Genomic DNA, 12,489 nt, shown 5'->3' with positions numbered 1-12,489 from the left:
CTTTGATCCCACTTTCTGAGCCTGCCCTTGCACCTCTAAGTTTTATTCATTCTTAAGATTTTTTTCTCTCTCCAAAGAACCAGACAGAACAAAAAAACAAATTTGGAATCTTTCCAGAAATCTGGAAACTTCTGAATTAGAAAAATGCAAATTAAAGGTAAAGGTTCCCCCGTACATGTGTGCTAGTCATTTCCAGTTTTAGGAGTGGTGCTCATCTCCGTTTCTAAGCCAAAGAGCCAGTACTGTCTGAAGACTTCCCCGTGTGAGGCCTGCAGTCATGTTCCTTTTGGATCTTTGGCCTCACACACTTCTATGCTACTATGCTGTTTCTATAGTGGGGAAATGGGAGGGGGGATAGTATGGAGTAGAATGCTATGAAGCCACAATAAAATTCCTTTCTAGATTGCCAAGGTCATACTTTGTCTTGGTATCTCTGCACCTGACCGGAACTGGATGGGTGGAACTGCCATCATGGCAGTGGAAGATTGGAACATGTGATGGACGTGGGTGTGGGGGCAAGATCATGAACTTTAACTTGGGGGGGGGGTGGAAGAAGCTTCAGATTCGGGTTTTTCCACAGATGTGCTAGCATGGCTCTCTTAATAAATTGGAACTTTTGAGCAGCACATTGCCTTGGAGTCTAATTTAATTTTGGATGCTATCTGGAATGCTGACACCTGTAGTCATGTGGCAGGCATGACTAAAGTGTTGTTGGAATTGGAATTGGAATTTATTGCACTTATATGCCGCCCTTTTCCCCGGAGGGGACCCAGAGCGGCTCACAATCCAGTCAGGGAAGGGGATACAGATAAGGGATAAAAAGACAAACAAAACAATACACAATTTAAAAGCACACAACAATCATACCATCCGAGGGGGGGGGGCAAAAGGTCTTTAGCCCAGGCCTGTCGGAACAGCCAGGTTTTAAGGGCTTTGCGGAAGGCCTGGAGGGTGGTGAGGGTTCGAATCTCCACGGGGAGCTCGTTCCAGAGGGTCGGAGCAGCCACAGAGAAGGCTCTTCTCCGGGTAGTCGCCAGCCGGCATTGGCCGGCGGATGGAATTCGGAGGAGGCCTAATCTGTGGGATCTAATCGGTCTATTGGAGATAATTGGCAAGGTGAAGGGCATTCACAATTTCTGGAGGCAAGCTGTTCCACTGATTGATTGTTCTAAATGTCAGGAAATTTCTCCTCAGTTCTAAGTTGCTTGTCTCCTTGATAATTTCCACACATTGCTTCTTGCCTCAGGTGCCTTGGAGAATAGTTGGACTCTTCTTTGTGGCAACCCCTGAGATATTGGAACACTGCTATCATGTCTCCCCTAGTCCTTCTTTTCATTAAACTAGACATACCCAGTTCCTGCAACCGTTCTTCATATGTTTTAGTCTCCAGTCCCCTAATCATCTTTGTTGCTCTTCTCTGCACTCTTTCTAGAGTCTCCACATCTTTTCTACATTGTGGCAACAAAAACTGAATGCAGTATTCCAAGTGTGGACTTACCAAGGCATTATAAAGTGGTATTAACACTTCACGTGATCTTGATTCTATCCCTCTGTTTATGCAGCCTTGAACTGTGCTGGTTTTTTTGGCAGCTGCTGTACACTGCTGGCTCATATTTAAATGGTTGTCCACTAGGACTCCAAGATCCCTCTCTCAGTTACTACTATTGAGTAAAGTACCACCCATACTGTGCATTTCGTTTTTCTTGCCTAAATGTAGAACCTTACTCTTTTCACCATTGAATTTCATTTTATTAGAAAGTGCCCAATGTTCAAGTTTGTCAAGATCCTTTTGTATCTTAAGCCTATCTTCTGGAATGTTGGCTATTCCTGCCAGCTTAGTGTCATCTGCAAATTTGACGAGTTCCCCATTTATTCCCTCATCCAAATCATTTATGAAGATGTTGAAGAGTACTGGGTGTAAAACAGAGGCCTTGGGGTATTCCACTGCATACGTCCCTCCATTGAGGACTGCATCTACATGGAGGTGCGATTCTGATCGACAAGCTCAATGTCTTAGCCACTGAACCACCGCACCCCTTAGAAAAATGCAAATTAGTAGGATTCAAATTAGCATATTTGCCTCCTATTAATAGTCCGTGCAACTATGCTATATGATTTACTGTGAAAAAATTAGATCTAACTTTTTTATGACATCTGCATACTAAAAGAAACTACAAATTCTGATGTGTAGTGAAACATTGTTTGAAACAATGTTGAGCAATAGGTAATAAAATAATAAAGAATGATTTTTTTCAATGTCTTCAATGAATGTTTAGCTTCTTGGTTTTGTAGAATAAACAACTTTGAAACTGCCAGGCCAGCTGGAATTCAGATTTTTCAACAAAAAATAAAATTGGGCTCTCGTGGCATGGTTCACTTCTGTCTTTTTCTATATTATCCTGCAATGTCTTCTTCCCTTTCTCTCACTCTCAAAGCTCAGATTATCTTGAAGAATTACACGCCCACACAAGCACACCCACACACCAAGCCTTTAATCTTTCTCCTTCTCACTTTTTCTCCTGGGAGATGACTGCATACAATGAAATTAAACTGTTTAATTTTACTTGCTTGATAAATACTTCAGTTTTAAGATGAACATTTCTTCTTTTTCGTGACCTTTTGGGGACTTACAGTGCAGGGTATACAATTTAGTCTGACTTGCCCCAGCTTTGCTACCCTTTTCCTTAATTGGTGACTAAATGGACACTGTTTGGAAATGGTGCAGCAGTGACTGGACATTGTCTTCTTGTGGGATGTTTTTTCAACTTCCCATCCTAGCTTCAAGCTTGGAGGCTTCATCTCAGTCTCTCATGACATATTACCCAGATTCAAGTGTGATTAGCTTTTTTGAAATCAGCCAAATTTGATTAGGAGCTGCCATCTGCTATGACTTCATTGCAACCTTTACCCCTTCCCCAACATACACTGTGTGTGTGCGCAAACAGACACACAGACACAAAATCTGTTCTGGAAACAGTGGAGAAAAAAAATCTATAGCAAAAATAGATAGCTCAACTGGACATAGCTCAGAGATTTTAAGATGTATTAAATGTTTGAGGAGAAATTAACATTTCATCCAGGCCATAGAACAACAACAACAAATGCATTGTCTTCCAAATAGAAAGGGGCCACATTTCAAGGTAAATGCCACAAAAAATCACTGAGAACTTTAATTGTAGTTTATTTATAGCAACAATATATTCTAGCTCTGTTGCCAGAGTGCAAATCTCCCTCTGTTTGAGGACCATGCTAGCTCTGAGCCATCCATCCAGGACTAAATTCTAAAACAGGATAGACCAAGAACAATTTTGTGCATTTTTGAGGGTGGGGTGGGGTTTTAGAAAACTAAAGTGAATTGTGAGAATACTACTCTAAACAGTTTCAAAAGACTATTTTTACTTTAACTATTTTCAGCTGCTCTCTTTTAGTACATGAATGACATCTAGAAACAATGTAGTTGATCCAGGATTTACCCAAGATCAAGGAAAAACTATGGGCTGACAAGTAGGAAACAAGCAGACTGACAAGACAGGATTTCTGGAGACAAAAGAAACACCAAGATGAGTAAGATAATTGGATCACAGCGAAAAGTCCTAATGGATGCTGCTGACAAGATTTTGCTAGTCCTTTCCTGGGTCGGGGATGGGAAGGTTGGTTTGGTTTTTTTTTCACTTTGGGCTTCTGGGAGGCAACACAAAGGGAAAGAGAAGAGTCTGCTTTCCAAGGTCAGCAAGAAAAGACATGGTCCTTCACAGCAGCAATTCATATTCATGATTTATATGTGACAGCTTTGAGGGTAAGTATAAGAGAAATATATGCAGGGACTGTGCCACTCAAGACAGCACTTCAACCATTGTCAATAACAGATCACCAACAGAGCTCAAAAATCGGTTTGGCTTGGAGGAAAAAAGTCAAAGTGAAAACCACACTGGGTTTTGTGAACTGGAAAGATTTCTGAAGGATTTTAAAACAGAAAGAATGTAAAAATGGTTTCTCCTGCGTCAAAGACAGACAAATGTGTTGGAAAAATAAAGGTCAAATTTCAAGGAATTATGTTGGCCAATCTCTTGACAACTGACCAAGATTTTGACCAATTACAATTATAATTGGTGTGGTGACATTTGGTAATGTTGTTAATGCACAGTTTAAAAACACTGCCAGCTGGAATGCACTGTATTAATACAGAATCCTACTATTTTTATATAATAAGCCAGGTAAATAGATTTGCTATAGTACTTCATATAAAAATACAACAGGACAAATTTTCCCTTGCAGCATCTCAAGTTTCATGCTTCATAAAAATGACATCTACAAATCAGTTATTTTATACCTGAATGGCCCAGTGTGGAGGAACCTGGCAACTGTAAAATATCTTCATACGTTCACAAATGGATGTTGTCTTCTCTTCAAATTGGTCTGCAAGTGCCTGAAAATCCAAAACATTTAAATATATAATGCAATATAAGTCTTCAATAGGTTCTGGCTAACACAGCAACTGAACAAAACAGCATTATCTGCTTAAAGTTACTAATGTAGAAAGCCTAAACACATCAAACAGTGTTTCCAAACCAGTATAATAGCAATAGACTAAACAAACTGAAGGGCTGGTTTGGTGTAGTGTTAAGGTGCTAGTCTAGAAACCAGGAGATTGTGAGTTCTAGATCTACCTTAGGAATGAAAGCCAGCTGGATGATTCTAGGCCAGTCACTGTCTCTTTCAGTCCAACGCATTTCATAGAATTGTTGTGGGGAAATTAGGAGGAGGAAGGAGTTTTATACATGTTTGCTACCTTGAGTTATTTACAAATAATAACAATGTAATAAAAATCTAATAAATTAAACAAACAAACAAATAATTAAGATATATAAGATGTCACTGCAAGTGTCAAAATCTCAAAAGACCTATGAAATTACAGACCCCTAGACCACTAGTCCTTGACTTGTAACGGTTCATATAGTGACTATTCAAAGTTACAATGGCACTGGAAAAAAGTGACTTATGATTGTTTTTAACACTTATGGCCATTTCAGCACCCCCACAGTCACATAACTGTTGCTGAGTCCCAGGATCATGTGATCACCTTTTGCAACCTTCTGATAAGCAAAGTCAATGGGGAAGCCAGATTCTCTTAACAACTGTGTTACTAACTTAACAACTATGGTAAGAAAGGTTGTAAAATGGATCAATACTCATTTAATAACTGTGCGGCCCACGTGGCACATCCAGGGTGCCTCCCCCACCCCTCTGCCTGCTGCTTGGGACACGTAATCAACTCACCTGCACTGCATGGGCTGTGGCTGGACAGTCGACCTCCACATCTTCACTGCCTTTAGGGCTAGCCCCGCTCACCCCCTGGCTAATGTTGATCTTAACTGGAGTTTATTTTGGGGGTAGGGTCTTATTTTCGGGAAAACATGGTATGTTTAATTTTAATTTAATTCATAGTGGCAGGCTCCTTGTATCCCTCAGATTTTTGGATTTCAATGTCAACTCAATCTAGACAGCATGGGAAACACCAAGTAGCTATGGAGCCATGATAAAAAATTCTGAAAAGACATTAGCTATTGCTATGTCTTTCTAATTTAATTTTCATATTTTACTTTATTTTTAAGCCAATGCTACTCATCTCCAAATCCTTTCTTGATATATTCAACTGTAATTCCTAATGCCCCATTTTAGGATGATGGAAACTGTAACTCAATATTTATTGAAGGCATCTTCAAGATGATGGAAATCTTGTCTAGAAAGTGTAGATCAAGAATAATTTCTACTTGTTAATGCAAATAAATCAATCAAGTAATAAATAATAATGATGCATATTAACATGCTGTCTTTATCCTAAGGATATTAGTATTTATTCCTGCTGAAGAACAGTACTGTGAGACCATCTGACAAAATTGTTTTAATGAAAGCATTTCTCATCTTAAGTTTATTATCTGAAAATAATTCTTTTATGTTTCTTTTAGTGTGTAATACAACAACTATTACAGTCATTCCTAACCTGACACTACCAGATACATTTGCTAAAAGTTATGGGAACTGTAGTCCAATAAATCTAGTGGACATTAAGTAGAAAACTGGATTAATAAACATAGCATCAGAGGAAAATAAATCTAAGTCCTTTAGAATTCCACATGGATAAGACAAATTAATGCACCTTATGCAGACATTTTGGATTGCATACAAAGTTTTATTAAATGAAGACTCTATCAGTTCCTTTTCTTATTTGCAAACCCTCTTAAAGATTTTCCTTTGGATCCCAGAGAGATCCTTATTGGCAGAGTCTGTCTGTCTGTCTGTCTGTCAGAGTCTCTCTCTCTCTCCCTCTCTCTGTCCCTCTCTGTCCCTCTCTCTCTCTCTCTCTCTCTCTCACACACACACACACACACACCTGAATAAGATTTTTCAGTCAATCTTCTATGCCTGTTTGAGGGAAAAGTAGAGAAAAACAAGCAGAAACAATTTGAGATGTTTGATCTCTAATAAAATTGGTTGGAGAACATTGTTGAAAATTAGTTAGCAAGAGGAATTTAAATGTATCTTTTAGTAAGTTTAATTGTTAAATCTCAAGGAAACCTGATTATCAATTTAAATTTAAATGATCCCGCTGCCTGATAGAATGCAGTATTTGAGAAATAACAAACCTAATGTTCTCTTAAGTTCCCTGAACTAATTTTTAACAATGTTCCCCAAACCTGGATATTAAAACAGATGAAACTTTGCTCAACTAAATGCTGGACGTTTTTGTGCAACTATGGGTAAAACTAAAAGATAAAGAAGGCAAAGATTAATTGGAGAAAGATATAAAGAAGGGATGATGCAAGTATATGCAAGAACTGCAGAAAAATGATTCCCAAATTGATGATACTGTACTTATAAAGGTTTTGATTAATGGCCACATATTTTGGAAATAAAGCTAACTCGCCCCTAGAAAATATTGCTAAAAACAAAGCAACAGGAATTTATGAATTGCTAACAGGACTTTTTAACACTTACTAAATGATTCAATTAAAATAATACATGGAACATGTAAGCAGCTGTAAAAACAGAGAAATAGTCAAAGAACTGGAAAAAATCAATTACTATTCCAACACCAAAAATGAGCAGTACAAAAGAATGCTCAAAATGTCAAATAGTTGCACTTATCTCTTATACTAATAAGATAATGCTCTCCAATGTGTACTTCAGATTTCAATAAAAAGAACTGCCATACAAAGAAGATGGCTTTAGAAGAGGCAAGCACACCCAAGATAACGGAGCTAACATTCAGTGCATGATGGAAAATGCAAAAGAATTCAAAAGAAACGTCTACTTTTGCTCTATTGATTATGCTAGAGCTTCTGATTGTTGAGATCTGGTGCCCAACACCAGGGGTGGGTGGCTACCAGTACTGGAAATTGGGACTGGGTTGCCGAACCGGTAGGGACAACAGGCTGGCCACACCCCTGAACTGGTTTCCCAGTCGCACATGCCGTTTTCGGCATGTTTTTTTACTTATTATATAGTGTTCTGAGCATGCGCAGAACAATATACAGCCAACTGCGCATGGGCAAGCAATGTGTGGCGGGCCTAATGCTGGCAGCAACCCACCCCTGCCCAACACATAGCACTTAAACTATAGCAGTTCAATTCATCTGCCTATTGAAGAATATGCCTGATGACCAGGAAGCAGTAGAGAACAGAAGATGTAGCAACTAAACTGCTTAACAACTAGAAAAGAAGTCCACCAAATCCTCAAGTTTGTATAATGTCACTTATTTAAGTTACATGCTGAATACATCATGAGCAATTCTGAACTAGAAAAAGAAATAGGAAATAAAATTGCTGCAAGGATCATCAACAACTTCAGATATGTTGATAATACCATTCTCCTGGTGGGAAGTGAGGACTCTCTTGCTGAAGGTGAAAGAAGGGAATGTAAAAACCAATGTGCTACTCAGTCCTAAAAACATCCAAAGATTATGTCAATAGATAATTTCCATCCAATAAAAATAAGGAGGAGGAGAAGCTAAAAGCAGAGTTTATCTCTCTGGGTTCACTAATTCACAGGGATGGTGACTACATCTCTATTTGGGAAGAACAACTGTGACAGAACAGCCAGACAGTTTGCTTTGTAGCAACCTGGATTAGAAATGGCTAGTCCCAAAGGACAAATTTCTTAGAGCGCTAATTATTAACATGCATTGAGAAGATATTTTAGGTAACAATAGAAAAATTCCATCAAGTACTGTATTTTCCAATTAGAAAACTGTATATAGGCATATTAAGACAGGAAGTTTCTGGTTTTTCTCAAGCTCTTTTACAATAAAGTGGGGAAGACATTCTTTTTATGAAGATGGGGAAGTCTACACCTATTAATTTAGAAAAGTCTATTAGACTTCTCGTGAGAACCATCTCTCACCGTTATTCACTTACAACGTTCTGGTCCTGCTTTTGAAGCATTCTTCCGTGTGTGTGTGTGTGTGTGTGTGTGTGTGTGTGTGTTTTGCTCCAGCTTGATGACTGCTCACTCCCCAAGTTCCCCTTCAGGTGCAACTATTATGCAAAGACACATATCAAGTAAAGGAGACAATTCTGCTTTTAGGTTGTAAAGCAAGAAACTGTCATTAAAATGGTATATCCAATTACCAGCTCTCTAACAGTTTTACTTGGCATCCAGTTTGAATATTGCCCCGCAATTTAAGCACTCAATAAATCTCCTTGGATTCAGACAGCTTAATTATCCAGCTCCTTGTATAAAAGTTTGCTCCTGATAACTATAAACAGCTTTCTGAAACTCTGTAGCAGAAGATGAGCTATTATAAAACAAAACAAAACAAAACCCTTGTTTTTTAGGGTTTGGCAACAATATTCTGCTTTACCTCAAAATAATAAATTACAATACATGTAAGCAAGAAGAGATTAAAAGCCAGTCTGATATACGTATGTAATTGTAATGGATCAGACTGGCTTCTGCAAATACAGATGAAATTCTTCCAAGGGTATCTGGGAACAACAACCTTAGCATAAATATTAGCAATCTGAGAATAACGCTACCTGGCTAGACTGCAAGTTCCTAACAAATCACAATGAATTCAAAGTATGGCTGAATGTGTGCCTGGAAAATGGAGCTTCATATTCCATACTGTGTAAAGTTTCCTAATTTGAATGCAATGCAGATAACTACCTAGTGTACAGATTAGCAATATAGAATATTAAACAATGAAGTTGCAATGACAAAAAAAAGTGCTGGAACGACTGGCTGAGACTGAAGTCCTTCAATTATAGTATGCTTAAAGGGCATGGAAGAAGATACACAATTTTTCTTATGCCTATCAATACAATAAATCAATTATATTCTGAATAAAATTACAATAAATTTAACCTCTGATCACTAAACATCTGTACTGCATGGAGAGGCTTCAAAAATTCAGAATATTGTAGGGCTTAAGGGAATATTGCCTTCCTATTCCAAACTCTAGCTGTTGTTTTGAAAACTTTACTAGACTTTTTATCGAAAATCATATTCAGAATTTATCTTTCATTTGTATTTCTTCAACTGAGTTTTCCTAGTAAAAGCTACATAAGAACTGCAATCAGCTTTAGCTTCTTCCTTCCATGTTGGTCTTAACATGGCCTAGGACATATTGAAAGATCAGGCACAGGAGGATCTTAAGTTAACATTGTGATTAAGAAGCCTGCCTTGTTTAGAAATACTATAGTGGTGGAATTTAAAAGTACACTGGAATCCTCTGCCATGTGCACATGATGAAGAAGCACTGCCTAAGGCATATGAATTGAATCAAACTATGTACAAATGAATAGCCACAGTCACATTAGTCATTGCTAAAAAGTTATCAAGACTTTTATGGACAATCTTGAAGGAGCAAAGAGAACGTTGATTAACTTTCCCGTTCAAGAAACCCTACGTTCCTCAGTATTAATCACAGAATAAGCTGCATATGATACTTTATTTGGTATCATGTCTGCTGATGTCAACCCTGTTCACATTTTAAAAGCAACAGATTCCTGATGTCTGAAGGAATCATTTAGCCTAAGTTCTTAACCCCAGAGGTCTTCTAATCAAGGCTGTCAAGAAAAAGACAAAATCAAGCTTTCAAAAATTTCCTGGAGACCAAAATAATGGCATTATCTGCCTCTCCTCCACTAAAAAGAACAAGAATATGATAATAAAGAGAATGCAAGAACTATTTTTTAAAGGATATGATTTAATTATGGGCTAACAATATGTGGATAAAATGGAAAATATAAGCATTAAAGTACAAGTATAAGTATAATCTTTATTGTCATTGTACTTAAATAAACAAAATTGGTTTTAACCTCACTGGTGCAAAATTATAACAGAAACTAAAAAAGAAAAAGAAAAAAAACTAGCGTGTGCATGGAGTGATTGTGGTTATATTTAAAAGTCTCACAGCCCAAGCATAGAAACTATTTTTAAACCTGTTTGTTTGGCTGGCTATACTTTGATAAGGAACACTACTTAAAATAAAGTACATATTCAAATTAGGAAGAGTAATATTTCATGACAAAATTCTCTAGTAAAAACAGCATGCAAGTTTATTACATAAAAAACAGCTCTCTTCCTGATTCCTATTGTTCCATGCACTACATACTAAATTTTTACACCTTTAGGAAAGCTACTGTATAAAGCACAAATGCTAATTAAGATATGTATCCATATTAAAGAGTAAGGGATAAGCTAGTATGTTGATAACGTATGACAATTATGACATAGTCTTATGAACAATCATGTTAGTGGGTGAATTAATTCAAAGTATAAGATGGCCAAAACAAGGCAGGGAAGAATGACTGGCAGTTCACAAAAACAGAAGAACTAAAAGAGGCAAACAAAATCCATGGTCAAAAACCAGCTAGAGCTGGGAAGAAGATGAAATAGAATAGAATAGAGTAGAATTCTTTATTGGCCAAGTGTGATTGGACACACAATGAATTTGCCTTTGGTGCATAGGCTCTCAGTGTACATAAAAGGGAAAAAAAGGAAAAAGGAAAAAATATATTCATCAAGAATCATAAGATACAACACTTAGTGATAATCTTATGTTACTTATAAGCAATCAAATCATACTAGGAAACAAATAAAATAATATAAATTGTAAAAATACAAGCAACATGGTTATAGTCATAAGTGGGAAGAGAGAGGTACTAGGAAGAATGAGAAGAATAATAGTAATACAGTTTTAGTAAATAATTTGACAGTGTTATGGGAATTAGTTGTTTAGCAGAGTGATGGCATTCAGAGAAAAACTGTCCCTGTGTCAACTTCTTCTGGTGTGCAGTGACCTATAGCATCATTTTGAGGGTAGAAGTTGAAACAATTTATGTCCAGGATGTGAGGGGTCTGTAGATATTTCCTCAGCCCTCTTTTTGACTCGTGCAGTAAACAGGTCCTCAATGGAAGGCAGATTGGTAGCAATTGTTTTTTCTGCAGTTCTAATTATCCGTTGAAGTCTGTGTCTGTCTTGTTTGGTTGCAAAACGTGAAGATTAAACTGATTATGAAGCCCAGGATCAGTTCTGACAAGCAAGAGAGCCAATTTTAAACAAAAAGGCCCACACAGGCTGAATACGAGACCATAGAATAAAGGAGATAGTCAGTTTCAGATTGTTGTAGGAAAAGACGACACTAAAACTTTACTCAACTAGGGTAAAAATAGGAGGTGGTGGTAAAAGTCCAAAATGAGTAGCGCCAAATACTGAAACTGAAAGTACAGAAGACAAACAGAGAATCAAGAGAGTGGAGAGATTTAAAGAATTAGGAGTTTGGTGGGATGGGGATTGCATTTATATATGTGAAGAGGATTTGAGATTTTGAGTATAGTATTTCTCACCCTTGACAGCTTAGGATTCTTGGAGTTGATGTCCACACATCCTAAAGTGTCAATGTGAGAAATATTGTTCCAGGACATCACTAAGTGAACATGAGATAATCTTGTGATGCAGCTACTAAAAGGCTATTTTGGGATGTATGAACAAAAGCTGAGCATTCACAGGGAATAATTATCTCATACTCTCTGCCTTAGTTAGGCCCCACTTGGAATGCTGTGTCCAGTTCTGAACCCACAGTCTGGAGTAACTGGAACGAGGGAGCTACTAAGATGATGAGAAGTCTAAAATCCAAGTCCTATGGAGAACAGTTAAAGAAACTGAGTATGTTTAGCTAGGATTTTTTTATTCCAGTCTAAATACAAATATTATCTTCAGTCAAATACACATTTCAAATGACTCATTTCAACGATACATTGAAGATAATTTATGACATAAGTCAGCTTAACCACAACATCACTTCTCCTTTGAAGAAGCCACAAGAAAGAGCCAGCTGCGACTGATTCAAAAGAAAAATTGGCTAGTATAGGTTGCAAATGTTAAGCTACTGGCACCCTCTCAAAATTACCCATTAAGAGTTTTTCATTCAGCAATAGGAATCAGATGGTGGCTCAGGTGTTTGTCAATGAAGGGTTTCTTCATT

The 12,489-nt window shown here is 37.5% G+C and overlaps 1 protein-coding gene across 1 annotated transcript in view; it reads right to left on the bottom strand.

Moving 5' to 3' along the window:
• TTC27 (tetratricopeptide repeat domain 27) overlaps positions 1–12,489 on the bottom strand; it is an 83,513-nt gene that overhangs the window by 36,160 nt on the left and 34,864 nt on the right. Inside the window, exon 7 of the mRNA XM_032216048.1 lies at positions 4,331–4,426. Within this exon, the coding sequence (XP_032071939.1) occupies positions 4,331–4,426 (96 nt within the window). The remainder of the gene's footprint in view (positions 1–4,330; positions 4,427–12,489) is intronic.

This window comes from Thamnophis elegans, chromosome 4 (assembly GCF_009769535.1).
Source record: "Thamnophis elegans isolate rThaEle1 chromosome 4, rThaEle1.pri, whole genome shotgun sequence".
NCBI classification, from domain to species: Eukaryota; Metazoa; Chordata; class Lepidosauria; order Squamata; family Colubridae; genus Thamnophis; species Thamnophis elegans.
Note: the sequence above shows the minus strand (reverse complement) of the source record. Positions and strands in the feature narration are given on the sequence as shown.